The 27847-nt window shown below is 42.3% G+C and overlaps 2 protein-coding genes across 6 annotated transcripts in view; both read right to left on the reverse strand.

The window, feature by feature from the left end:
• Nucleotides 1-316: 316 nt before the first annotated feature.
• On the reverse strand, nucleotides 317-15319 carry PLD4 (phospholipase D family member 4). Its single transcript, XM_027638342.1, has 11 exons — nucleotides 15209-15319; nucleotides 12224-12313; nucleotides 10246-10454; nucleotides 9370-9553; nucleotides 7887-8007; nucleotides 7402-7529; nucleotides 7033-7233; nucleotides 6441-6580; nucleotides 3349-3514; nucleotides 2231-2327; nucleotides 317-941 (listed from the first exon to the last, which is right to left on the reverse strand). Exons 1-11 carry the CDS (start codon nucleotides 15209-15211, stop codon nucleotides 733-735), a joined length of 1548 nt encoding a protein of 515 aa, XP_027494143.1. The 5' UTR covers nucleotides 15212-15319; the 3' UTR covers nucleotides 317-732.
• Nucleotides 15320-20298: 4979 nt separating this feature from the next.
• Nucleotides 20299-27847, reverse strand: part of CEP170B (centrosomal protein 170B) — a 58660-nt gene continuing 51111 nt past the window's right edge. For all 5 annotated transcript variants that reach the window (XM_027637824.1, XM_027637821.1, XM_027637823.1 and 2 more), the window contains 4 exons: nucleotides 26850-26938; nucleotides 26202-26295; nucleotides 25241-25292; nucleotides 20299-24514 (listed from right to left, as the gene is read on the reverse strand). In XM_027637824.1, the coding sequence (XP_027493625.1) occupies nucleotides 24279-24514; nucleotides 25241-25292; nucleotides 26202-26295; nucleotides 26850-26938 (471 nt within the window). In that variant the 3' untranslated portion in view covers nucleotides 20299-24278. The remainder of the gene's footprint in view (nucleotides 24515-25240; nucleotides 25293-26201; nucleotides 26296-26849; nucleotides 26939-27847) is intronic.

Below are 27847 nucleotides of genomic sequence, written 5' to 3' on the forward strand. Positions count from 1 at the left end.
GAAGAGGCTCTCCAAGCACTGCCTCCAGTGCAGGTGGGATGCCTTTGCCACAACAGCACCTATGCAGCAGCTTTGCTCTGCTCCCCCATCCTGTTTGGTGCACAAGACCAACACACAGACAAAAAAATCCCCAGACACTCAGGGCTCCAGGGCAACTGAGCTGGAAGCTGGAAGCTGCCCCAAGGTTTAAATTCTAGGCATTTATCTCCAGCAAGTAGCCTGAACACTTAAAAATATTTCCCTAATTCCCTAATTCCTAAATGTTTTTAAAAATCTGCCCTCGCTATTGTAGGTGACCATATACATGGCTCAAATCTTAAAGTGGCCAGGAGTTTATTAAAATATGTTTAAACACATACAAGCAAACATTGTTAATGGAGCATTTAGGTTGAAATATTTAATCTCCTAAGATAAAATAGCACAGCAATAGTGGTCTCTGGTATATTAAGGTCTTCCACATCTACATTAATATCAGACAGCTTGTAATACAACACTGTATGCATTTTATTAGCTCTGGGATAAGGTAATCACACAAAAAATTAAACATTACACACTGACTAATGGTTTTACAGGTATAGTCAGCTATCAGAAATTCTCATATTATCAATGTGGACACTGTGAGGAAGCGATTTCTCTGACAAAGACAAAAAGAAGAACGTTCCTTGATTTGCACGGGAACAAGATTCAAATGCATTTTTTTGTTTTTATTTTAAATGCACATTTCAATTGACTTCAGAGTCGGCCTTGCCAGTTACAGTCTTTCTGTCCCTGCACATCTTCCAGATTCACTGCATATTTGGAATTCCAGTCTCGCTCAAAAAGGTTTTTTACCTGTTCCTGGACAGGGAGTTGCCTTCTTTGCAGATTGGTCCAATTCTGTTTGATAATTAGTCCCACGCCAGCTGTATTAGTGAAGTAATCTTCTGACCAATTGGAAGTCCCTGTGCAATGGAAAAGTAGCTGATCAGAAAACATTCATTTCCCGGTGTTCTGTTGGGTCTCTGGGCTTTGTTGATTTGCCGTATGACTGCAAATCTCATTAGGACCAACGAGGCAGCAAAAATCAGGTCACCTCCTTCTTATGCCAGACCTCAGGTTTCGGAAAGTAGGCATTAACTGCAACCCTGAAAGTTCATAACCTTCTGGTTCCTTAGAGCCAGTGACAGAATGCACAAATCCACTAATTATAAATATGGGAATAGAGTGCAACACTTGATTATTAAGAGGGGTAAAAGCCAGTGTTTGACATGGGTTTCTCTGTTTAAAGAAAAGAGTCCTTAATGGACTTAATTCTCTTTACTTGTTGAAAGAAAACAAGAGGAGAAACTAGACCCTTGATCAATAAACCCTCAGGAGCTGTTCTGAGCTCAGCATGCAACGCCTGCTTCTAAACCAGGCAAAGCTGGGAATCCAGCTGCAGGCATTGTCTAGTCTCTCCCCAAAGCTACCTCAATTCAGAAAATCAAACACTGTGAAAAAAACAAATGTTTTGTCACTTAGCAGTTCCCCTCATGATTACCTGAGTCAGAAAAATCTACTGTCAATTCCAGAAGGTGCTTAGGCATGAAAACAAATTATCTGCATATCTGCCTTCAAAAGACAACTCAGTATGAAACAAGTTATTAAAGTATTAAAGGCAAATGGAGCTGCAAACCCTCAGCCAGTTGGAAAGATGGGCTATTTGCTGGTGTGCATTACTTGGAGGATGAGCTGACTGAAATGACAGAGCCCTCTCACATCCCCTTTTTTGAGGGATCCTAATAAAAGAGTGAAACGTAAACACCATCCCGACTTTCAGGAACTGAGCAGCAATTGACATTACTGTTTTCTCACTTCCTTTCCTAGAATTCTGTTCAACAAACAGTGCGTGGAATTAATTCCTCCCAGCAATTTCTTGTTATTAAAGCACAATAATGTTATACACTAGAGCACCAGCTATCACTGCATCATTCTGAGCACACAGGCTGTGAAACTCCCACTGTGCTTGTCACAGGCTGTGCACTCAGCCTTGTCGTGCTCTGTTCCTAATGGTTCACAATCATATGAAATAATCTCTTACTGAACTTGACCTACATTATCATCTCCCCTTCACATCTGTACTTCTTTACCCAGGACAGACTGCTTTATATGGCAAAATGAGATATTTTCTGATATTGCAGCCCATCCTGTCTCAGCCTCAGTCCAATAGATCTGTAGACACTGTAAGTATTTGAAAGACTGGAATACATACCAATGTAGGCTACTTTATCAGTGACCATGTATTTGTTGTGATTCACTCTCCCGTAAGGAATGTTTGTGTGATTCAGAACTGGAACAATGAAGAGTTTCTGGAGGGAGAGAAATTAAAAATATAAACAGAAATACTAGTGAGGAACAGACTTCATGATTGGACAGTGCATGCTTTCTATAGTTTCAAAGAATAGAATAATATGGGGAGAAAAGAACATTCCACACTCTATTATTAAATACACGATAAAAGAAATTTTACTCTTATCCAAGAAAACTAACAAATAGTACTTCCACTATACATAAAATTGGATAAGCAATTGCGATCAGATACAGTTAATGTTCGCCTCACAATGTTCCATTAGTGGCACAGCTATTATCATTACAGGGCAGACAATTAAATGCAGTTTTAGACAGCTGTTTAATAGATCTGCATTTACCACTGATTGCTGCTCTTATTTTGTGCTAAAATGGGCTGATCACAGACACAAGGGGTACTGCAGGAAACAATAATGCCTAACTTTTTGTGTTAACTCTTACCAAAATCTCCATTTCTGTCCCTTTTTTTTTTTTTTTTGACTAAAATCCCTTCCTTCTTCTGTGACATATCTCTGTTGTGGTAACTGCATGATGTTGGGAGTATCCACACCATCCCCACTCTACTTGATACATTCCAGCCTAGTGCCTATGGCCTGTGCGTAATATTTAGTGTTCAAAACCAAGTCTATTTGTAGAGATATAGCAGATCTCTCAATTGTAAAAAACTGATAGCAATTAGACCAATTTAAAATGCTCCATGCAGGAAGAGGTCTCTGAGAGGAGCACTAAGTTATGTGAACTGTCACTGTCACGGTGCTCAGCAAAAGCAAGTGCCTGGATAATGTCTTAAGTGCCACAGCCAGGCACATTCCTGATATCACTGGTGGCTTGGAAATAGCTGCTTCCTCAAAGATTATATCTTGGGCCTTATTTTCACAAGGATGTGAAACAGTCACTATAAAAACAGACAACCTGCTTCTCTAAAAGCTAATCCTTGCACATGCAAACGGCAGCTTAGACTCAAAAATCAGTGTGGGACCATATCCTCAAGCTGTCTTTCCAAAATCAGGTTTCTTATCATACCACGTCGACCCTGATGTGGGCATGTGGGTTGTTGAGAGCACGCAGGGACCTCAGATAGTTGAGCATGGCTGGATCAGAGGATGTCCAGCAGCTGACCAGGAGCCGGACTTGCACTCTGTGGTTGAAAGCTGCACGTCTCAGAGCATTGTCAATGGTTGGCCAGTATCTGCAGAAAAGGAGGTTTGTGGAAAAAGGGATACTTTTTAAACAGTTCATCAGAAAGCGGTGACAACAAATTGAGACTACAAGTGACGCCGTGCACAGATGGGATCTCTGATATCTCGTAAGTGGAACACTTGTGCCTTCCCTGGAGGGGATTTCGGCCTTTTACCGAGTCCAAGTCCGTTCTTTTCACAGTGCGTTTTGAGGCCTCCCAACTCTGCCAAATTAGGTTGGAACTGATCAAAAAGTTTAAAGCTTAGTAAAATGCATGTACACAGATACATACACAGGATGGTGCCATCATGCCCATTTCCTTAGGAAACTAAAAATAACAACAGCAACTCCAATGTAAAGCCAGATCATGCAGCAGAGAATAAAAAGGACAGTGCAGAGGCCAGAGGAAAGTCTAAGAACCGTTTTGCAGAATATGGCCTTTTCAGAGACCTGGAGACTGTTTCCAGTGTCCATAGGGGTCCTGTGCCATGAGCCTGTGTGGACAGGCTCCATCCCTCCCCACCCCTCCTTGCCCTCTTTAGCATGCTGTGTGCCCCCGAGGTAACAGACACAGTTGCGCTCTCCTGAACACGGGAAAATCCGTTTTCCTGACACTTGTGTTGGCAGTAGTTTAAGGGAAAGTTTTTAACATCCTTCACCCAGCTACACAACACTAAGACCTGGACAATGTACGTCCCAGGGCTCGTAACTCCAAACACCCACGCAGCATTTTCATTCTGTAGATCATAACAAGTGCTGCACGGAGGAAGACAAGCATCTTTAGTACAGATTGGAGGCCTGATACAGAGAGAGGACCGGCACTGGCTCACAGTCCCATGAGCAATGATGAATTAATTTGCCTAACTTAATCCTTTTGGTCTTATGTACAAAGGCCTGAATAATCCTCCCTCGTGCATCATCCTATTGCGATCAATGGACTGGCCCTGCGCTCTCAGGCTCAGGCTTACTTATAGATCCTGAAAAACTTTGAAAAACATGCTATTTGAAATGCTATTTTTGAACAGTTTAATTTTTTTAATATATCAGTTTCTAGTTGATTAACACTCAGGCATTAGACAGCAGCTTTGTTTCCTCTGCCTCAGCTGCTGGAGGAACCTAACCTGAACTAATCAGCCTCAATTCATGGCACTACAGCTGGTTGCTGTGGAGATAGCCCCAGGCCCTGCACCGCTTTCCCTGGGCCTTTCAAACTCTTGTTTGCATCTGATCAGCCCTAGATGTCACAAACGGTGGATTAAGCCTTCAGATGAAGAAAAGGGAGTATTAACACAATCGTAAAGGGGAAAGAGACTTTCTGTGAACCTATTCTTGGCTAAAATCAGGAGGTGAGAAGCCCAGAGACTCAACTGTATGACACAGAAATTGAAAATGCTTTAAGGTGTTTGATTTATTAAAAATATCCTCCAAGTAGAAGTTAGTCTTGAGATTTTGTTTCTTCCTGCTAAAACACACATGCCCCAGCCAAACAACAGAGGCTTTACACCACCATGACACAGGACATAATGCATGGTATCATTCTGGCTTAATGGCAACCTAGAGCTTACCCTATTCTTTGCAAGCCATGTTGTACACAATTATTTCTCTTGAACTTCTTTCTCAGGTTATTTAGCTGTTTGGAAAACTCAGAAATGTTATAAGCAGATAATTCAGAGCACTTGGTTGCATGTAAATGTCCTAATTCAAGCATATCTAAGAGGATTTGGAGTCTTAGTGCTGCCCCATGACTGACTAACTTTCTGTGTTACTCAGATTTGAGTTGATGTGCACAGTCTGTATAATTCTGTTGTGACCTTGGGCAGCCCACCAGGACCATGGCAGTGGTTCACCACATGCACGCTCAAGGACAGGTTAGGTGGGGCTTTGAGCAACCTGATCTGGTGGAAGCTGTCCCTGCCCATGGTGGGGTGGGGGGAGGAACTAGATGATCTTTGACCCAAACCATTCTATGACTACTCCAGATCACCACTACCACCCTCTCTCTGAGAGCATGCTGCTGTTCACACCCAGAACTTGGATGTCCTTAGATGGAATTATTAGAAAGAAAAAAAAACACACCCAAAAAAAATCACCACAGACTTTTCTTTTAGAGACTGTTTCAGCTCTCATTGCAGAGGTCAGCGAGGACAGCTAGTTACCATCCTCTAAACTATGGGTCAAATACATCAAACGGGCAGCAGAGCCGGAAGTCAAGACTCCTCAGAAGTAAAGGACAGAAAAAAAGAAAAACAGGAGCAGAAAAGGAGACCAAAGCAATATTTTCTCTGAAAAGTCTGATGTCAGATATAGATCTCTCGTATTCCCTTTCTTCTCTCTGCTCTGTTGAACTCTCTCATAAAGCTGCTGTGTTAAACTTTGAAGGAAGATGTACCTGACTAGTCTGGCACTTCTCAGTTTTCTTGTGTGTGAAGAATACAGGAGGCTGCTTTAAAACACTAGCAAAGCACATGGGCACTAGTGGACACCATCCTTCCTGTAGCATCAGTATTAGAACCATAGAATCCCAGAATCGTTAAGGTTGGAAAAGACCTTTGGGATCATCAAGTCCAACTGTCAACCCAGCAGCACCACCATGTTCACCACTAAAACACGTACTCAAGTGCCATATGCATACCTATTTTGAACACTTCAGGGATGGTGACTCCACCACTTCCCTGGGTGTCTAATGCTTGACAACCCTTTCTGTGAAATTTTTTTTCCTAATATCTAGTCTAAAACCCCCCTGGCACAACTTGAGGCCGTTTCCCCTCATCCTGTCCCTTGGTACCTGGAAGGCACAGTCCACAGGACAGTTGTAAATGCACAGCAAAGCCTCAGTTCTCTCCACTATGAATGTTTTCATTGCAGAAAGGGGAGAATAGTATATTTTTCCCTTAAATAGTGCAAGTCAATTTATTTGCTCAAGGTTAAAATTGTACCTTCTTGGATGAGCAAAACGGCTGGTGGGGAAATATTCCATAACAGAAACATACACAAACTTCCGTGCCTGACTGATAATACTGATTATAGAATAGAGGTCATGGGTGCGACCTTTTGGACAAAATGCTGGAGGAGAAGCCTGTAAAGAAGAAAACACACAGATCAGTGATTTAATTGTTTTTGTTTGTTTGTTTGTTTGTTTGTTTTCCCTTGGTCAGACTGTGATTCATTTATATTCAGATCTGTCCAGTTTTCATTAAAATAGCACAAAACCCTTGAGGTGGACTACTACCATTCCTCATGCCTTCCATGTCCTGATGGGTGAGATATTTATTGATTTATTATTGATTTTTGATATTTTTATATTTATTGATCTTTTATTGATTAAAAGAGACCTGCACACTGTTCCTACCATAGTACCTGACAGCTGATCCTCAGTCAACACTTATTCTTTGAGTAGGTCCAGAGAAACCTGATGAAAAAATTATTATCTAACTGGAACACAAGTAACTGAGGACTGCTGAAGAAACTTTTCTGGCCGTTCCTTAAACATAGTTTACAGTATATTATTTTATTTTCAAACATACTTACAGAAAAATAGGCTTTTGTCAAGATTCCATTAAATTCTACTTCCAGAGGCCGACGGTTGTTAATGAGGGTAGAATAATTAAGAGGCCAAGGGAATGGGATGGTAGCATTAGCATATCCAAGATCCCAGTAAGTACTAAATGTTTTCCAGAGGTCTTTGGCCAAGCAGCTGCAGTTGTATATCACAGCACCAAACTCCTTCACCTGCAAAGAGAGCAAGATATGTCACAGCCCCAGAAGGAGCCATCTCCAGGGGTTTCTTTGCTGCTTCTTCCACTCAGTCAATATTTTATATCATTATGATTTTTCTCTGTTGTGTGCTAGAACACAAGTTTTCCCCAAGATTTTTGAATATGCAGCAGCAGAGCTTACCTGAGATAAAGACCTCCAGTCCATGTTTGCACTACCAATATATATGTGTTTCATGTCTACTATCCAGAATTTGCTATGCAACACTCCTCCTGTCAAATGTCCAAAATCAATCTTTTTCACATGAGCCCCTGAAGAAAGATTGGGAGGGGGAAAAAAAGAGTTTAGATAAAGCATGGAGATGGTTCCTCAACAGCCAGAATATGTCTGCATATCTAACTCTTGCAGCCAGTAATAACTACCAAAATTCACAAACTCTCATTCCTGAGAACACAGTAATTTGAAAAAAATATGCAAAACGTGAACTTTCAGAAAAATCCTTAAGGGTGTGACAACATACAAAGAAACCATGAACTAGTGAACAGATAGTGCTTATCCTGTGAACCTGTGTAAGCACCGTGCTGGAACAGGCCCTGCAGACCAGTTTCCCTCACGTGTCTTTTTGCAGTGCTGAAGCTCTGAGTGTGTCACTGAAGGGAAATAATTACCTTTTTCCTCTAAAAGTTCAAGGTCTGTTGATTTTGTAGCCAAAGTTGGCACACTTGCTGCAACGTACACAGAGACATTCTCTGCGAGTAATCTCTCAAACCTCTTCAGAATATCTTCACCCTGTGTAGTACATTGTTATTTTTTATATTTTGTTATAAAACATTTAGTAAGATATATGTAAGTACAGTGTTACTGATGGGCACTTCCTTTGAAGAACCTCAAGGCAAGGAAGGTCAGAAAATTCACCTATTTCAGGAGTGTTTCAAGTAAAGAAAAAAGGGAACAAAGATTCTGATCCAACGTATGAATCAAAGTTTGTTTTCTGTCATTTAATGCTATTAGATATAATGTTTAAAACTATAACCGCAAACATCCCAGATTTCAAAGATTAATGTCCCAGTGCAGATCAACTGCTAGATGCTGATGCTCAACAGATACTTGAGGTCTTCTCTCCCTGAGGATAAAGTTGACACTGTCCTACACTGAGCTGTCCCTGAGCAGAGACAGGGCTTGGCCTTATGTCTGTCACTTTCACTTCTTCTCATGTGAAGTAAGTGACTCATTTTATACCACCAGAGACACCTGGGGAGGAAGACAAGAAGAGCAGTCCCAGAGAGTCCATATGGACAGTGAGGAAGGTGTACCAGGAGGGAGGCAGAGGCTGAGGCCAAAGTAATAACTAACCCAGCAGCTGGTCCATCAGCAAACAGCACAATTCCCAACACAGCTAAGCTCCATACCTGCCTGAAGCAGGGTGGCCTTGTCCCTTCTGTTTTCAGAACAGTCCCCCAGACCCTGCTCAGGATTGCCTGGGAGGTTGCTAGCTGCCACAGGCCAAAGTGGAGCCAAGGGAAAATTAAGCATTATGAGCAGTTACAAGGTGAGCCTGGGCCGTGGCCTCTGTCATTTATTTCTGATGGTAGAGTCAGAGAGGCCCCACAGGAAGCCTGGCCACTCAGGATTCCCAGGAGGACAGCCCTGCAAAGTAGAATGAACCTCCTTATCTGCTGTCCAATGGCAGGAGTCAGGGACTGCTGCACAATGGGCAGATGCAGGTGCTGTGAGAGAAGCAGCCTCTGAAACAGTCAAAAGTCTAGCAGACTTTGCTTCCTGACCCTTCCAACTAACCAGTGGGAACTGGCACATTCACTTGTGTACATGGGATCCTGTAGGCTTCTCAAGTCTGCCACTGGCAGCCCCTAACACAAGTAGACCATCCACAGGGTAAGCAAGTGTGGGTTTGAGGCTGATCTCTGCTTGCTCTTAAAATACAGCATTAAAGTACTCAGAGCCATGGACAGAGCCCAGATGGAGTCTAACTTTACTGGAGAAGGAAGGCTGGAATGTTGTTTCAGACCGGCATGGAAAACTTTCCTGGGTTTGCAGGAAGATCAAGCAATGTCCTTGAGAGACAGACCACACAGCCGATCTGCCACATGTACATGAGAAATACAACCACAGATGTGCTTGATTTTATCTTACCTGCTTGGAAGATGAGTCATTGACACTGATATCCTTCCCAGTAAGAGACCAATAGTAAGAAGCCACATGAATTTTTTCCTGGGCTAGATCAAGCAACCTCATCCAAGCTTGATACAAGGGTTTGGCTGCAGTGCTATTTATCTCAAAGGGTAAGTCATAAGGAACGCTTTCCACCAGGTCAAAGCTGCAATGGCAATTGGACATTATGAAGCAAGAGGCAGTGACCCAAGCAGGACACCTGTTAGGCCATACAATTGGCCATTTCAGAAGTCAACCTCAAAATCAAATAAGCTGAGCTGGATAAACAAGCTGGGAGTACTCTCTATCCCTAGCTTTTATAGCCCGGCTTAGACTGTACATGCTGCAGAATGACTTCTCAGTAGCTGTTCCGAGCTTTTCATTTTACTGTCCTTAAGATGAGGAGAAAAGTAACCTTGTGGGGCTGTCTGTCACTTCAATACCCTCTCCACCCTCTCGCAGGACAGACAGCCCCTACCATTCCAGCCTCTGAGAGAAGGTGAGACTAGCAGAGGTTGATTTGCCAGCTGGTCTCCTTGCTGCCTCCCACCATTGTCACAAAGGGAGGGTGGCTGGAGGTGGCAGAGGAGAAACAGAGCTATTGCTCTGTTCAGCTGTGCTGAACATACAAGCACAGGACTGGGAGTGGAGCTCTGATACTGCCCCTACTGCTTCTCATAGCAGGCAACAACTAATTACTTAGTGCCTAAACAACAGCCACACTCTTCCCAAATTAATGTTACTTTATCAACTTACAGTACAACAGGAAGAGAACAAATTTCATACTGAAATTATCAGTATTGTAACTAGTTCTCCACCTGGTGACTGCTTGTCCACATGCCATCAAACCTGACTTACCTGCAGGAGTCATTGGATCTAATGGTGCCCTCCTCAGTTATTGTGGTTCTTGGGAGATCTCCGTAGAGTCCTTCCTCCTCCTCCAGCTCTTTGTAAATGCTGACAACTGTTTCTTCTCCATTAGGATCAATTGTGCTGTCCACTCTCAGGAAGTAAACAGTCATCGCAACAACAACACCAAGCATCAAAATTGCCCCTAAGATTTGAAACTAGAACAGAACCCATACAGGAGGAGATTTAAGTGATCACTGAGTCACTGATACACCAGTGAATGGATGACTACCTGTTCAGGTGAATAAATCACAACCTTTGAATAGTAGTTCTGCTTTCAGCTACTGCCAGACAATATTCTTAGATGCACCACTGAAAGTGAGGACCACTTGTTCAAGGTCAGCATGGATAGGGCTTTGAGCAACCTGATCTAGTTGATGTCCCTGCTCATTGATGGAGGGTTGGACTAGATGACCTTTAAAAGGTCATCCCTTCCAACTCCAGCTGTTCTGTGATTCTATGACCACAAAACTAGGTGAGGGTTGCTTAGTTTTGATTTATTTTTTTCTGTGCCAACATATCAACCCCCTGTTTTTTTCCCAAACCTTTGATTAGTTTGACATTGATTAGTTTTATTTTAGCACAGGACCAATGGATGTTCAACAAAATTTCTACCAAAATCAAAACAAGGAAATCCCTAACACAAGATTACCTGTGGGATCGAGCCCAGCACTACCATAAACAGAAAGTTCATGAAGTCAGGGGAGAAAAATCAGGTCAGAAGCAGAGGGAAGTTTTGTGGTTTCTGAACATGTTCTGCTTTTGTCTTCTAACTTAAACTCACTTAAGTGAAACTGTAGAAATCTCATTTATCCATGTCAACAGTATTCCCTTGTCATTCTAGTGTTGTGAGTTAGCTTCATTTCCCTTTTGCTGTACTTTCAGGGTTTTTTTCCTGAATGTAGATTAAAAAAAATAATACCCTGGCTGCATTGTATATCCAGGTCTGGAATCCAGCCACTCACTTGTTGGAAAGTATAGCACCAGGCTCTAAATGCTGCCCTATGCTGAGGAGGAAAAGACAACCACCAGTGCAGATCCATTTCCTCTCAACAATTATGATATCTGGCTCCCTGTGGCAATTCTTGGGATCTGGGAACATCCACCAGCCTGTGATAGGCAATGTGCACTTCAGAGCTGAGCTTTTGAACTTCCAGGCAGGAGAACCAAGTCTGGGGTGGTTGTGAGGCTGTAGCCATAAATCTGAGCTCCCAGAAGGGCACGTGGGAAAACCACACAGGAACTAGTTGCCTCTGAAAGTTTCTATTTTGATTTCTATGCGGATAAATCTTCTTTCTTTTAATTTTCTCTGCTTTTCTCATAACCTACAGTGCTGCCATTGATTTCAGGCAGTGACTTGAATGAGAAAAACATTTTAAAACTATCTACTTAAAATTTTGCCCTCTATCTTGTTCTCCATCTCATCAAGGGCAAAAAAACCCAAACCCACCAATTTTTGACAGTTCTGCATTTCATCCCATGAACACGCTGACAAGACTTAAACATTGCCCAGGTTTTAGAAGACATTCCTAAGGTAAGAAATCTATTTTGAAGTCACATCCTGGCTGTCACCATGCTATGCACTGTGATGTCCAGGTGCTCCAGGCATGCTGAATAAATGAAGAAATGAATACATTAATAAATACTGTGTTAATGGTGGAAGTGAAGCTCTTTGTATGAGCATGGTTTACTTCCTGAGCCAGACAGAGCTGCAGGATTTAGCTCCACATTACTCCCTCTCGGCAAGGTTTGATCAGTCTACCAGAGAAATCAATGAGGGTTTTGTCACTCACTTGTTTTCAAATAGGATTGAAACCTACATGGATTTCTAAAATGGGCAATAAAATCATTCTTCTTAATCTGTTATTTCTTTTCAGAAATGTAATCTCAGCTCTTGTAAGCAAATGTAGTATATCCCCATAATTACCGTTTTGATGTCTTTTTGATTGTTCACGCCTAATTTCATGTTGGAGGACTCGTTAAACCTCAGGGATGTTTTTAATGCCTTTTTCACAATCTGAAAAACAGAAATGTATGCAAGGGGAAAAATAAAGCTTTATGACAACATTTGTGTACAGCCAGTCACAGACAAAAAAATGCAGGTTACTGCCATTGCTTTATATAGTGCCCTGAAATTTAAGTACAGATCTGTGCAACGTCCTCCCTGTATTAAACGGATCTTGAGTGACATTAACAGATTCCAAAATGTGAGAGAGAGACAGGTCCCTGCAGTTTTTCCCTGGTGCTGTCTACACACAAAAATCCCTGCAATAATTGATGTGTAAACAACTGCATCGCTGCCTCTTCCAGCCATCCTTCAACACCCACTTTTGTCCTGTTACAAGTGAACATATTTGCCAACAAGCAGTAATTAAAGTGCAGAAGCTGTGGGTGATAGTGTACAGCATCAGTGTCATCCTCGTCTGACTCAGGCTCCTGCTCTCTTCCTGTGCCTGTGAGTTGCCTTCAATGCCAATGTCTCTTCCAGAAGGGAGTCTGTTAAGAGGACAGAGATGAGGCTGAAATAAAAATTCCCCCTCTGCCCTGTTGCAGCCATGACTAGAAAATAAATTGTCTTCTTTTCCTCCTCAGGCAGTATTGCTCCAATCTTGTGTTACCACCAGCAGAGGCAACTGTAAGAGCAACTACCAAAATATGCCGAAATTCACAGCAGATGGTCAGGCAAGGGGAGTTGGCACTTGCCTGTTTTGCCTTCTCAAAAACTTGACAGGTGCCCAGTGGGTCACTCATCATCCCTGCACTGGCAGAGGTGAATTTACCCCATAGGAGTCAGCTGTCATTTTTCGTGCTCAGAGGCAAGAAGCACATCCTGGGGTGTGGTAGATTTCAGAAAGTGCTACTAGATGATATCACCACCTGCCCAGTTCCCAAATTACCACTTCCAACCCCTGAGCCACTGGGCATTTTTATCCTGGAGGATGGTATTGGATACACAGTGGCTCTGTGGGTGGCCACGCTCAAGCTTTAGGTAGGAAGGATCCTGCCAGACTTGTCCCATCCATCTTGCCATATGTTCACAGTTATTGTCACCTGAACTGGATGGACTTATGGTGTCTGCCGTGCCCCACCAGTAAGGCAGCATGGCTGTACACATTCATGCTGCATCCAGCTCCTGCCCACTCCATCTTTCTGTACGGATGTTGTGACTGCATGGACCAGGTAGGAGTTGGACACAGTACAGATACAGCCCCAAAGGCTTCTTGTGGTACCCAACTCACAAGAACTGGTGGAGCTGAACCAAAAGGGTGGAGGATGTCTTGGAAGAGAAGGGAGGTGAGTCCGAAACAGTAACTTGGGAAATGCAGAGAGGGATGTGAAAAGAGCAGATGAGAAAGAATGACAAAGATGGGAAAGGTGGAGACGGAAGAAAATGTATGAACACCCATGCTTAAAAGCATACTAGAGCTGCAGAGAGGAAAGCTATGTTTCCATTTCAGGGTCTGTTTGTTGCTATCATCTGTAATCACTATAGCAGTGTCTGCCTTCATAGGCAATTTTACTCACAATTTTCACTTTCACTTCCTTTTGCTGCCCCCAGGCTCAGCTGCAAGCTTTTACACCAGAAATAGTTATAAATGCTGGAGGTAAACATCCGTTCTCCCAGCCCCAGAGAAACGGGGTGGCTGCCAGCAGTGAAGGACACTTGGCCATTCCCTGGTTAATGTCAGGTCCCCATGCCCCCGAGATCACAGTTGATGTTTTAAGCACAGTATGAAGACCCAATGTCTTACCCCAGAGAGCTGACAGTCCAAGCAGACTGGGGGGCATACAGCACACCATGCAGAGAGAGCTATGTGACAGCAACACGTCATTTCCCACCCTGAGAGAAAGTGGTCACATACTAACCCAGAAAACTTAGCGAGAAGAAAGGGAAGAGAGAGCAAGAGAGAAGATGCTGAAGAGTTGGGTAGGAAACTGAGGCAAAGGGATTTAAAAGGAGGAGGAGCCTGGACTAGGAGAGCCCACTGAGGATGCAGGTCACACTCCACAGCTCGTGGTTTTGGCACAGCTGTCCCAGTCAGCTGGGTTGGCCAGGAACAAGGAGCTACTGCATGTGCTTCTCAGCACAGAACCAGAGCTGAGAGGTGACACCTTGTCCCTCTGGCCCCCAAAGTCACATTTGGTCACCCAGGCAGTGTCTTGGTAAGGAACTGCAGCTGTCAGCACACTTACAGACATGTGACGGCCACAGGAGGATAGAGCTTACCAGAAACTTGTTTCAGTTCTCTTTTTCAGCAACAGTTACAAGATGGTTTAAAATAGCAGCATTTTTCTTAAAATACGAAAGTGAACAGATCTTATATGTGCTGTCATAGAATCATCTATCATTTGGTTCAAACAAAGCCCTTCTTGACCCTATCTTTGACTGGCGATGGGTTAGAGTCCCACCTGCTGTACAGAAGTCATGAGAACTACACTAAAATAGGCAGTCTGATTTTCAAGAAGGAAAACATTAGAGAGTCAGACAGAATTCTTAAGAATAATATTGTAGCTGGTCAGCAATTAACTATGGCTCCCTTGAAGCTTTCAGGGCTTTACCAGCTGCCAATTTCAATGACTGAAGTTCATCCAAGAGTAATAAATACAAGTGCTACTTAGCATTGCTTCACAGGCTGGAACACCAGCTAATACCAGGCTGCTGAGTATACACAGGAGATTGCTGTTTATAACATTAAGCCTGCTTTCTCCCTTCCCCCAAAATAACTTTTCATACTTCTTTTCTCCACCAGTAACACACCGTATGAAATTTTGGATTTCAAACACAAGGATGCGCTTTTTCACTACACAAAATCCTCCACAGGAGCTGTTTGAAGCTCCCCAGATGAACAAGGTGCGTTCATCTCTCCATGTCTAACCCCAGCTCTCTCAAGATGATGGCAAATGTTCTTACCATCCTGGAAGATCTCCTTCTGTGTGGATGTCCTGCCGCACTCTGATGTTACTCCCAACTCCATGTATGAGGGCCAGCGCGCATGTTTTTGTCAGCAGATTTGGTTTGGGCTCTTCTGGTTTTTAGCCCTCCTCCTCTAGATCACTTCCTCTTAAACACCGAGTTTCACAACATGCACAGACAGAGTCCCAAGTTATCATCTAGTTGTTGTGACCCAGTTCTTAGACGCCAGGTCCTGATCTTCACCTGTTTGACATAACTTTCTGCAGTGTCTGAGTTTGCCTGGTTCGAACTCTGTTGGATGGCCAAGTTCCCGCTCAGTGGTGTGAAGTCAGAGTCTACATCAGCATGAGAAAACACTGTTTGTGGTTGGAAGGGCTGCTCAGCTTTGGTGCTATTTGCATCCTGGACATGGCAATATTCTCACTGCATCACTCTTAACCCACCGGAAGCTTCATTTTAAACAAACAAACCCTTCAAACCCACCTCTCTGCTCAGTTCCTCTTGCAAGCACTCTCCTGCTCAATCATCCTTGGACAAATATAAGGAAGCAAACTAGCTCCTTTGAAATAATACAGCTTTTGTCTTAAACACATGGCATTTGGAATTTGCAGTGATGTTGTTGAGGGGTAAGGTTACATCTGACATTGAGTTTGGGGCAACTTCTAAGAAATTATGTCTTCTGTAAAAATCTAAAGGCTGCACCTCAGCTGACAAAACTCACTGTGGCCACACCAGTGTTATTCTGCAGGCAGCCCCTCATTCCTACTGAACCCAAGAATGCAGTTCCCTAGTTCAGTATCAGAGAAAGGATGCAGTAGGGAATCAATGGAGAGACAACTTGGCACATGAGGCTTTATTGTACCTTGTATTAAGCTGCTGAAGACAGAAAAACTAAGATGAGCCAGCAGATAGGCTCAACAGAAAGAGGCCTTTCTCTGGGAAGCTGAAGGTGTTGTGAGTTCTCTGTTTCCCCTGGGACCAAAACACAAGCACTGACTCCAAAAAGGGCAAAAGTTACAGAAAAGAAGATGGTGGAGTAGATAGGACACCTGTCTGACCAGCCAGCTCTCTCCTGAATTTACTGCTATCCACAGATCACTTGTCACGGGGGCCATCCCAAATCTCTATTGAAAGAGCTTAAAAACAAGGCAAAGGCTGCTGCTGTCCCTGTAGACTTGGGTTACCAGAAAGCTGGAGGCAGGATCTGCAGCCAAGGAAAAGAGACAACTCCAGAGAGCCAGCAAGAGGACGGAAGTCCAAATCGCCCCCAGAAGTGTCCCTGCCCCTCCACTGATTTCAGAGGCTGAGCATCCCAATTAAATATTTCAGCTAAGAGCCTGCTTGTGTGCAGGACTGAAATCCTGGCATGAACTATGCCAACATAAATCACAAAAGCTCCCACTGACTTCATGATCGTACCACACAGGCAGCAGCGTGAACTTTCTATGAAGTTCAGGACTTATCATTTATTGCTTCAATATCATCAATTTAGGTCAAACTAGGGAGGCTGGGTTATATCAGGGGAAGAGCAGCTTCCAGAAAAAGGACCTGTATTTCTACTTTTTGGCAGCTCTCTAACCACTTGCAGCACTGATACATTCCATCCTCTTCCTCTCCAGCTTGCAAAATCCTGCTTTCCTTCTGCTCACCTGATCTCACATACCAGCCCAACAGCAACTGTACATTTCTATCTTACTAGCAGCTTTGTAGTTTTGAGAGGTTAAGTGTGGAATATGTGGGGAGAATATGATTCTATTTGACCAACTCATGCAACTGAAAGGAGGAAAAAAAGCGAGCGGCAAGTTTCAGGGCAAAGAAGGAATCTCTTTTTTTCTACCTCTTCCCCATCTCTCAGAGAAGGCTCCTTCTAGTTGCTCTGGCTGACTTGCCACCATCCCCCCACACAGAGGATGTACATCTCTGGCTGTATGGTTGGATTGCACTCTGTGGTTAACATATTCCCTCTAAAAAAGCATGCTTGGACTCCAGTTTGTCAGAAGGGTGCATTAAAAGACACAGCGAAAAGAGCTTTTTCTGCCTGTGTGGGAGGTTTGTGAAGAAGAAACTGCCAGTTTAACACATTCTCATCTCTGAGAGCTAATTATAGATGAAAACATCACTACCGCTGCAGAGATTACTACGAAACTACATTTTTTGTTGCACGAGAAGAAGGCGGCTGGGGTCCAAACACCAACAGCCAACAGAAGGATGGGAGGCAGGAACAGCCAGGGTCCTTACACTTGAAAAGAAAAATTATTTATACTTTGTGCCAGAAGATTGTATACTCAAATGAGCTGGGGGAGGAAGGGGGGGAACCCAAAAGAAGTCATTTCAGGTCAAGAATTTGGAAGTGATTCAGTTGACAAGCCTAGAGAAAATTTCAATAAAATTGTGATTTGTTCAGAAATGTTTTTTAAGATTTACTCAATTTACACTTTTTTAAAAATTCAATAAATTCACTAAAATATCTGACCATGGACTTGAAAAATTTAAGTTGAAGTATTTAACTTACTTGGAATCATCTTATAAAATCTAAAATTAAATACTAAATACTTATGAAACATGTTTTGTTTGGAAATATATTTCAATTGAAAAAAAAATATAAAAAACGCAGTGATTCGTGTAGCTCAAGGGATTACAGAGAGTCCTCTGCTGTATCAGTGCTGTCACTCTCTTGTGTGGCACTCACTCTCCAGTGACACCTAGAAAAGAGGACCTGCAAGTACTAGGAAAAGCTTCAGTGTGTGCTGTCTTGAATATATCTGGCTTTGTATTACAAAAATTATACTCCTTCTCTTTTATTTGCAAAGTACCTGCCAACCCAGGACACCACTGGCCTGATGCAGTCACACTCCTCATGTCCTCCTGGACATAGAGAGTAATTTTTTGCTTACAGAGAGGTTGCTTTCCCTGAGATGAAGGTGTGTCATGAGCTGTGTTATAATCCATCCTCTTCGAGCCTGCCCAGCTGTCAGCAGCTGGGAGGGAGATCCATTCCCTGGGAGAAACAATGCCCAGAAGTGACCTGCTCTCTGTGGTTACCGCTCTTGCTAAAGCCACAGGTCCTCTTGCTGCAACTGAACTTCACCCATGCCTCTGGATCCTTTCTTGTCTATGAAGTGTTCCCAGGTGCCAGGTGGATGCTGCATATTTTTTTTGTGTGTGTTTGTATTACAATTTTTTCCTTCTTATGATTCCAGCGAGTTGAATGTTGACAGAAATGTCAATGTTGAACAAACCATTTCTGGCACCAGCTCCTTTGGCAAGTACAGTGTTTTCAGTAATTTCTGCTCAGAGGAGGAAAAAAGGCTTAATCAGGGTAGAGTCCTAGTGAGTACTATTTTCTTGTGTTCATTTTTCTCAGTCAGAGACCTAAGCAGCTGTTCCACTAAATTAACACACTTTTTCTAGGTAGCTGCATAGGTTGTGCTCCCAGGCACCGGTTCTCCCAGTCTTTGCAGGGTTGCATCCAAATGGTTTTACCCTGTTAAGGAAAACAACACACCCCCCAGCCAAACTGCCCACTGCTGCCCCACCTCAGCAGAGAAAGCTGAGACCAGCAGGGCTTTGCTCTTCAACAGTCCACAGGTGTCCTTACTGAAAAAAAAGCATGGTCCTCTCCCACCATCTCATGGGCAGGACCCAACAGATGAGGGTCTCCTGCTGGATTTTCATGCAACATCAAAAAATAAAACCCTGTCCCCTCTGACGACTTAAAGGTTTTGCTCTAAGGAAGGATCCTGCAAACCCTGCTCAAGGCAAAGCCTTTCTGGTGTTCCCTGCTATGCACACGTGGAAAAACAGGCTCTACTTCCCAAAGCAAATGAGGACGCTGGAGAGCCAGGCAGGCTTGCAGCTGAAGGCTCAGCAGGAAGATGCACAGAGGAGATCATTACTGTTCCCATCTATCCTTTATTTTTAAACTCTGCCAGATAGCAGCTTTCATTATGTTGCAAATAGTTTTGGCCACAGTTCCAGTGCCTCTTATGTTTATTCAGTCAGACTCTTAAAAATTAATGAAGTGGGTGCAGTATTGATTTCAAAAGGGCACTTTGCACAGCATCCTGACTCAAACACGGCTCTGGATGCCAGGGGAGCCCGTGGAGAGGCAGTGTCATGTGTAATCCAACCCTATATTCCAGAGAACACCAAAAACCTTTTCTGCAGACACAGCACATGCAAACTAAGCTTCAAAAAGCTTTTTAAGAAAGGCAGAATTTTTTTTTTAGACACGAAATCCCTCCCTAAAACTTTTAAATAGAAAAGGTCTCATGTTCAAGTATCTAATGGAAAGGTCACCAGGGGATGGAAAGTCTCCCACTGATTCTAGTTAGGGACTAATAATATTTTCTTCCCCTTTCCATTTTAGTTATTGCTGGCAAAGAATGCCATGTTTTTATCAGCTGCTTCCTATAGAAGCTGTGCTAATGCAGAGTCTCACGTGGCACCAAGCAGGGTGGGGGAGGCTGGAGGCTGTGCAGGGGAGAAGGAGGAATTAATGCCATTTCAAAAGTGCCAGGAAGGATGCAAAGCTCAGATAGAACTGCAGGAGGGAAGGAAGACACTGGCAGAATGAAGGGAAAAGTAAAAAAAAAATACTTCATAGACACATAAACTCCAATATATGTGTGTGTGTGTGTGTGTGTGTGTGTGTGTGTGTGTGTAAGGTGAGAGGAAAAAGAGTTAAGTCTAATAATGTTTTCTTGTAATCATATACCTCCTGGGGAATGATCATATCCAGGCTGGATTCAACCACCACTGTTAATCACAGCAGTAAAACAAAACAGTACTAAAAATTGAATCAAGTATCACCATACCATACTCAGATGTACCACCCTCAGGTGACAGGGACTTAGGGACTTCAACCCTGTAACTGCAGAGGGGAAAGGGGACTCCTGTTCTTTTGGAGAGGGATCTGCCCCAGCCATATGTTGGGTGTCACCAGGACTGACCCAGTTGCACTGTGAGTCTTCAGTTCCCGACAATTCTTTCATTGCACCTCACTTAACACCAGTGTAAACAGGCAGTTGGAAAAGTTAGTCCACCAAACACATAATCCCCTCCAAATTAACACACGAAATCCATAATCACTGTCACATGATAAAAGAATGATTTATTAGAGCAACTTTATGATAAAATTATATAAAATAACAATTTTTTTTTAAAGACATCCACAATATCACCTTGAAACAAAATGTACAGATACTGCCTATAATCCAAACAAAAATAAATTACCATTCAAAAAAAAAAAAAAAAAAAAAAACAAACCAAAAGCAGAAAGAAATCAGGGCAGGAGAAACAAATCAAAATTATACACAGCATTTCAAGAGGGTGTGGAAAAGAGAAAGTCATTAATTGATTCAAGTTATACAAATGTGTTTCAGCTTTACTCTCAGACAGCTCAGCTTGCATTTGTGTTGCATGCAAATGGAATGATTCAGTGAACAGTTGAGAACAGCAGAATCAGCAGCATAACAACAGCAGAGAGTGAAATAGGCACAATTCAGCATGGGGCACATTGAAAGTGAACAGGTAGTTCTGTCTGGTCTTTGCAAAAGTTATACACATTTACCAACTTCAAAAATAGCTAGTGCGATCTGCAAAACAAGAAAAAACTAGTAGAGTCTTGCACTCAAATACTTTACACTTTTTCATCTATTTTTTTTTTCTGTCTCCTTTCTCGTCAGTAGGCTGTATGTAAACATTCCACTAGTTGTACCTTTACTGAAATACTCAAAGATGATGCAGACGTTCTTTTCTCCTGGAGCACAACCACGCCATGACACCACTGCAGATACAGCCACGTCCTCGCTCACAAAGCTCGTACACATCCTTGCAGGAATTTACATTCACGCCATTGCAACAGAATAACAGGATTTTACATCCGAAAGCATCAAACTCAGAACATGGTTTTCAAGTATAGTGGAAGAGCTGAGGGCTGGGATTTTGAAAGGTGCTCAGGGTATCAGGCACCCAAAGCACACGGAAACCCGAAAGAACCCGAGCACTTGCTTCCCTAAGACTTTGAAAATCCCACCCTCCGTTACATTTCTTTAGTCAGACACAAAACACATGAAAGCAATATGGTGTGAGAGTGACCCACAGGTCAGTGTCACCCCTGCCAAGCTCAGTGCAAGGCCCATCCGCAGCTCATGGAAGCCAACGGGAATCTCGCACACTGATCCTGGGCCACCCGGATACACCACTACATATCAGTTAGGTTCACACTGGAGTCACACAGGCATGTTTCCATGGTTGCATACAGTACTGCTTGTAAGAATGAACAATCAGCAGAGGAGTGGATAGCTCTTTGGCTTATCTGGAGCAGACAAGTGCAATGGGAGTACTTCAGAAGCAGTGAATACAAGAAAAAATATGTTGCGTTTCATCCTTGACTAGCAAAACCATTTTAAATGCAAAGATCCAAGGATGAACACTGTGTCAGGACACAGAAGCGTTTTACAGTTTGGCTGAGTCACAAATAAAACAAATCAAGCTGTACATCCTCCCTGCCTTCACACACACATTTCCAAATTATCAACAGACACTGATTGTTGCATCCTTATTACTCACTTGAAGAGGTACCATATTTTGCAGGTTGATTTAATTGATGCAAGGTGTCTGTGGGCTTGCTCTCAAGTTCAGAACAGAGCAACCAAGGAAGAAAATCCCTCCCTGATGTGTTCATGAATCAAAGAAGAATCAAGCAATTTTCAAGTGAAAGTAAACACAAGTCCCATCAAGGGCATGTTGTAGAGAAACAGACTCCACCAGCACACAGGCAGGAAGATGTGGAAATAACAAATGATGATAGATGTCTTAGTAATTCACTTGTCTCTACAGCAAAACTGAAACTAACAGCAACACCTTATGTGTGAAGGTCCTTCAACTCCTAGTGAGTTGGGGTAGCACCTGGTCAGTTCAAACCCTAACTAAGAAGGGCTTGAAAAATTGTGTCTCATATGTCAGGAATGATACCACCACTTATGATATTCACCAAGGACACAGTCAGGTATTTCAAGAAAAGACAGATCAGAATAAACGACTGAATTAACACATTCAGATAGTGCGTATATTACAGGCAGAACAACATCAAGGGCAAATTCTTTTTCTATTCTGCATTCATCTACGTGAAATCCAGCAGATTTCCTCATGGAAGAGCATTTCCACACAAGCAGATGAGTCTTATAACCTACTGGAGATCTCAGAAGGATATTTGCACCTATTATTCACCAGCCAGCATCTTGGCATGCTCAAAAAGAAACTAATGGCCTGTTGGCATACTCCCATTTTTGGGACCAATCCTCTCTCTGCTGAAATCAATGGAAAGCTCCCACTGGCTGCACCAGGAAAGCAATCACGGTCTTCACTAGTAAGGTTAAACACTTTGTGAGCATCCCTATTTATTTAAATTATTTTAACAGGTTCCCACTGTTACAACATTCCAGCAGAAAAGCTCAGGTAACTACTGAAGCTAACTAAGGAATCCACTACTCACCCCAAAATATAAAGTCAGCACACAAGACGCAGTCAAGCTTGGGAAACCATTTTCACTGGTTAAACTACATACTGTATGAGGGCAAAGTGGAACTCATCTGCTCACCTTTCCCTGTAAATGTATCCTCCACAGCTACAAAAGAATTTCTTTACCCGATTACTGTTTAGTGACCTGGAAGAATGAAAAAGGAATCGATACAAGACAGAAAAAACTGGGAGCAAACACGTCTGGAAGAGATCCCCTCAAAAACAAAACTTTTGTTCTTAGAGCAACAAAAATTGCTTAGTGTTTTGCAGTTAAATACGAAGACAGAATACAAACCCCAACTTTTTTTAAATAAGAAATTGCTCAGTGCAAATGCGCACAAATCCTTAGTGTTTTTGGGATTTTAACAGACCAAAAATTGAACACAGACAAAAATCCCAAACGTACCAAGTGCTTGACACTGCTGAATAGTTTCTGAAGAACACCATAGAATGGTGGTCTTTGCAAGCACTTTTGCATTGAAAAAAAAATTCATAACAGAACTAGCCATAAAGGTGGAGCTACATTGAAGCCAGTATTTTTTCAGTGCTGTCAAGTGAACACACTAGTTCACAGCAACTGTGCAATTAAGTTTATTTCATGAGCCATTGGAACAGCTGTTTTTCTTTGCAATTAGCTAATTGCAAACATCTTAATCTTTGGCCCAGCCAAGAGTATTTGTAGCTCAGTGTAAAAAACTGCATACTTAAATTAAAAAAAAAAAAAAGCTGCTTAAAGACAACATTTGTACCGAAATCATGAAAATTTGGCAAGCTAAACTGTAAAATATAACTTTTTGTACCTACCCCAAACTTTGGGTCTGAAATATCATCAAAAATAGTAACTGTATTAGTCCTCTTTACAGTCGTACCATTATTAACTGTTACCCTTTCCCAAGAGAGAAACAAAGGGTTCATTCTGTCTTGTTTTGGTTTTTGGACTGAAAAAAAAGATGCACAACTTCAGAGTGGCTGCCTCTTTATGACTGCTGGAAAGGAATTCTAACACAACTGCAGTAGGAGTTTCTCTCAGAAACTCATGATATTTATTGCACAATCATTCTGTTGGATTTGCACATTGATTCCAACAGTTGTAATGCTTCACTTGTACACTTAAAAAAAAACAAACCCTCAAACAAGTAAATCCCAAACAAATATAGTACCAAAAAAGGTGTCTTTTTTTCTTTTTAAAATTGCGCCTCATTACAACTGAATAATTATAAACAGGCCAATGCAAGAACACTTTAGCCTCGGCAGTACTGAATGGAAAATATGCAAAGCCTGTTTTCTTATGGCACACTGGAAGAGTGAGTAATTTTGTAAAAATCAGTTTGCCTCTATGCTGAATATGTGCTGCTCCACAGTGCTAGTCTTGTTTAAAAGGCATACACAGACTTTCCATTCACCCTCACAGCATAGATTTTTCTTTTTTGTGCAACGTATTAGCAATCTAAACAACTGCTCCACACAAACTGTCCACAAACCACTCATACACGATACTAATGCGACAGTAGATTACAATATGACAGCAATACAAAATATTGTATCAGATCACGTATTTCTCTCCATCTGGAATGAAATTCGAATCTTGCAAGCTAGAAGACCCACAGTTCGATTTCTGAGTGTAGTTTCTCATCTGTGCTGGGGACAAAGTCTCCAGTGTGGACCCAGAATTGTTAGCAGTCCTGACTTTAGTGGCTGTAGATTGTTTAGCAGCAGAAGATGCTTTGTTACTGGCAACTATATCCAAGTTTCCAGTGGGGTCGATGATAGCGTTTATGACTGGGAAAAAAAGAAAATAAAGAGACATACACAGACATATTAGCAGCACTCAGCAAAGTTTCCAAATAGAAGGTTGCTGCCTTCATTTTGAAGGCAGTAGAACTGTAGGTAGTACTTTTCTTCATTTAATCATGTTATTTTCCTCATTAGTACCTTCAGGCCCAAACAGCTTTAACAAGCAAAACCTCTCCCAAACCAAAGCTACGTGGACACTCAACTTTCTGGTTAAATTGGTAAAGACAAACTACAGCAGCCAAATGACAAGCTTTTAGCAGGAGCCTAAAATGACGCCTGGATGGTTTTATGTCTTTATTAAGCTTTTAGATGATGCAAGAGCTTGTCTTGCTTTTCCTATTGCAGAGCTATATGTGCAAAATTCAAGTCCAAAAAGTATAGCACAGCTTATTGGCTTAAAGAGTTGCTAAATATTATTTCATCAGAACAGACCTGTCCCAGTTTATACTTTGGGAATATGCTAATTATCACAAACAAAGCACTTCCACAGCAACAGGGTCCACATTTCAAAAGTCAACCATTTTCTTAAAAATTGCCAGCACAAGATAAATCTACCGTTCATTCCATATGCACTCATCAGGGAGCACTGTGCTAACAAACTAAACTTCTGCATCCTTTCCCAGCTTTCACTGGAAAATCAGGTCACATTATTTTATTTTGTGCAACTTTACTGGCATTTGAGAGACAAAAGGAACATTTTAGATGACCAACCTTCAAGCTGTTTTTGAACTCGCCTGAGCTCCTTCAGGATAGAACTGATTTCCTAGAAACAAAAGCATCAGAATGGAAAATTAAGCAACAAAGTACTCAACTGACAAAGGAATTTAAGTCTTACTCCTTCTGCCTTATCTGATTAAGGAGATTCAAAGTCAGCCCCAGCCTTGCTTGTTTAACAGACATGACATGCCTTTGGTCAGTGCACAGGGAACCTTGCTCTGCAGCATGTCACTAAGTGCTACAACACCACCCAGTTCACAGCCACAGTGCTTTTTAGATATTAAATGCTAGCCAGGTTAACTGTATAAAGGCTCCTCCTTAATGTTAAATATACAAAGGTATTTGTAAACTCAACTCCTAGATCAGACAAAGCATTTGGCCACATTTATGCTGCTGTAGCACTGAGCTACACAGGTCTTGCACAATGTTGCTTAGCATTAATCTTATTTTCTGGGTCCACTACTGTACTTAAATCCTTACTGACAATCTCCATCAAGGACAATTAAAAGTCATGAGAACATAAACACCACCCTGAGGCTGAATCACCTGAGTGAATTCAGCCTGAGGTGAATTTTTACTGCCCTAGTATCAAACTGTTATAGGTGAAGAAAAAAACCATCCAAGAGAAACACCTGTCTGAAGCTGTGGCAACCATGTGGTAGCTGATCTTTTGGTAAATGTTTAAATGAGGCCTAAAGGCCCTAAGCTTCAGCATTTGTTAGGGAACTGGGTCTTTGAAGATGAATCTCAAACTGACAGGGAATGAGTTTGGTGAAACCCAATAGCTGAAGGAACTCACTTTGTCACACTTCAAACAGTAACAAAACTGCAGTTCAACACATGAAAATGAACCATAAATTTCAGAAATGGGTTTGAGAAGGGTCAGAGATTGATGTTTTGGTTTCTTACAAAGCTTTCATGGGCTAAACTCTTTCCCTTGTTTGCATGGTCTTACCTTGTTTGAGGTCTTCAGAATTGGCACTTCATTTTCTGAATTGATTTTGGCCTCCATCTCCTCCCAGGTGCTTTCTGAGTTTTGAAACAGAATCCTGTACCATAAAAAGCAGAAAAAAAAATTGCCATCCAAAAGCTCCTTGTTTAAAATACTTAATTATCACAAGATGCAGCAACAAAAGAGATTAGTGGATTAGCAGTTGGACAAAGCCCCTTTCAGCTGATTTAGGAACAATCCAAAGTCCTTCCCTGATTGATGTCTTCTGAAGCAACAGCAAACTTTGAAAAGATTTCACAAGCTTGGTGATCTGCAGGTTTTTACAAGAACCTTGGTACAGGAGAAGGAAAGAGGAAACAATCCACCAATTTTCTGCTGCATCTTTGCACAGGTAACATTTCAAAGTTAAGGCATCAACAGGCATTACAAATCCAACATTACAATTCCAAAGGCAAAATGTATGAGGAAAAGAGATAGCAAATAATCATATTACCCCTGGTCCACTACACACAGAGAGTTTCCTACATCTAGATTCCCTGCATCTTGATAACAAAACTTTCCAAGACAACAATGCAATATCTTCCACAAGCAGCAAATCAACAAACTCACCAGCAAGTCAACATTTCAGGTCAGGGACAAAAAGTTACTTACTTCATTTTTTCAGCTAGGTTTTCTGTATTTTCACGTATTGTATGTGATAACTGGGACACTGGGTTCAACATCAGATTGTCGAAGATTACCTAAAATATGAGGAAAAATCAGAGAACTTTTAGCAAAATGGCATTTTACAAAACTGGAATTTTTTGTACAGTAAATGATCTTCACTGAAGCATCATCATCTGTGTGGATGATATCTCAAGTTCAAGGGAGATTATGATGATGTGCAGCTTTGTTGCAGCACTTTGGCAAAAAGGTTAATACTAACTTGTTCAGACTTTATTTTCTAGAGACAGAGAGACAGTTGTCTGCAGTAACATAACTATTTAAGCAGTTGTGAAAGAAAAACACTTAAGACCTTCCAAGCCTCACAGATACCTCCCCTCTCCCCCCAAAAAAATAAACCCAAAAGCCAAATCATAACATGAGAAGCCACACAAGCAGTCTCACTGAAACTGTCTAATGTGATTTACATGAGTTCAAGCCACCTTCACAGCCAGGTATCCCACCATGTTACATTCTGCTTTACTAAAAACAACAAAAAACAAGCCCACCAAACCCCAAATATTCAAGTCCTATGCCTCAGCAAAGCCTCCAGGCTTCTGCCAGGAAAGCCCACATCAGCTGGGGGCACTCTGAACCTGCACCTTTTATCCGGCCTTGGCACCTCTCTACAGGAGAGTGAGGGATTGCTTCAAGTCAGACACAGGACAGGACCAGCACTAGTGGCTCAGTCCACAGTCACCCTTCATCTGCCCATCTGAGTCACCTCTACCTCCAGAGCACCGGAGTGACTGTGCTGGAGCCCTGCTCTCCCCTCCTGCCTGCACTGCCTCCCTGAAGCCTCTGCCCCAGCTCTTCCCTCCAACCAGAGCTGGCAGGGAGAAAGCAAGCAGAAGAGACAGCTGAGTGCTGCACCAGCAGATTGCTCCTCCTTTCCCTGGCATCCTCACCCCACTACAGCCCTCACCCCAATACCATCCCCAGCCTCA

This window comes from Corapipo altera, unplaced genomic scaffold (assembly GCF_003945725.1).
Source record: "Corapipo altera isolate COAL_440 unplaced genomic scaffold, ASM394572v1 23, whole genome shotgun sequence".
NCBI classification, from domain to species: domain Eukaryota; kingdom Metazoa; phylum Chordata; class Aves; order Passeriformes; family Pipridae; genus Corapipo; species Corapipo altera.

Coding starts and splice junctions, on each gene's coding strand:
- PLD4 (XM_027638342.1), bottom strand. Junction 8,008..9,369: donor ATGACTCATCTTCCAAGCAG/GTAAGATAAAAT, acceptor TGTACTACACAG/GGTGAAGATATTCTGAAGAG. Junction 7,234..7,401: donor ACTGGAGGTCTTTATCTCAG/GTAAGCTCTGCT, acceptor CTCTCTTTGCAG/GTGAAGGAGTTTGGTGCTGT.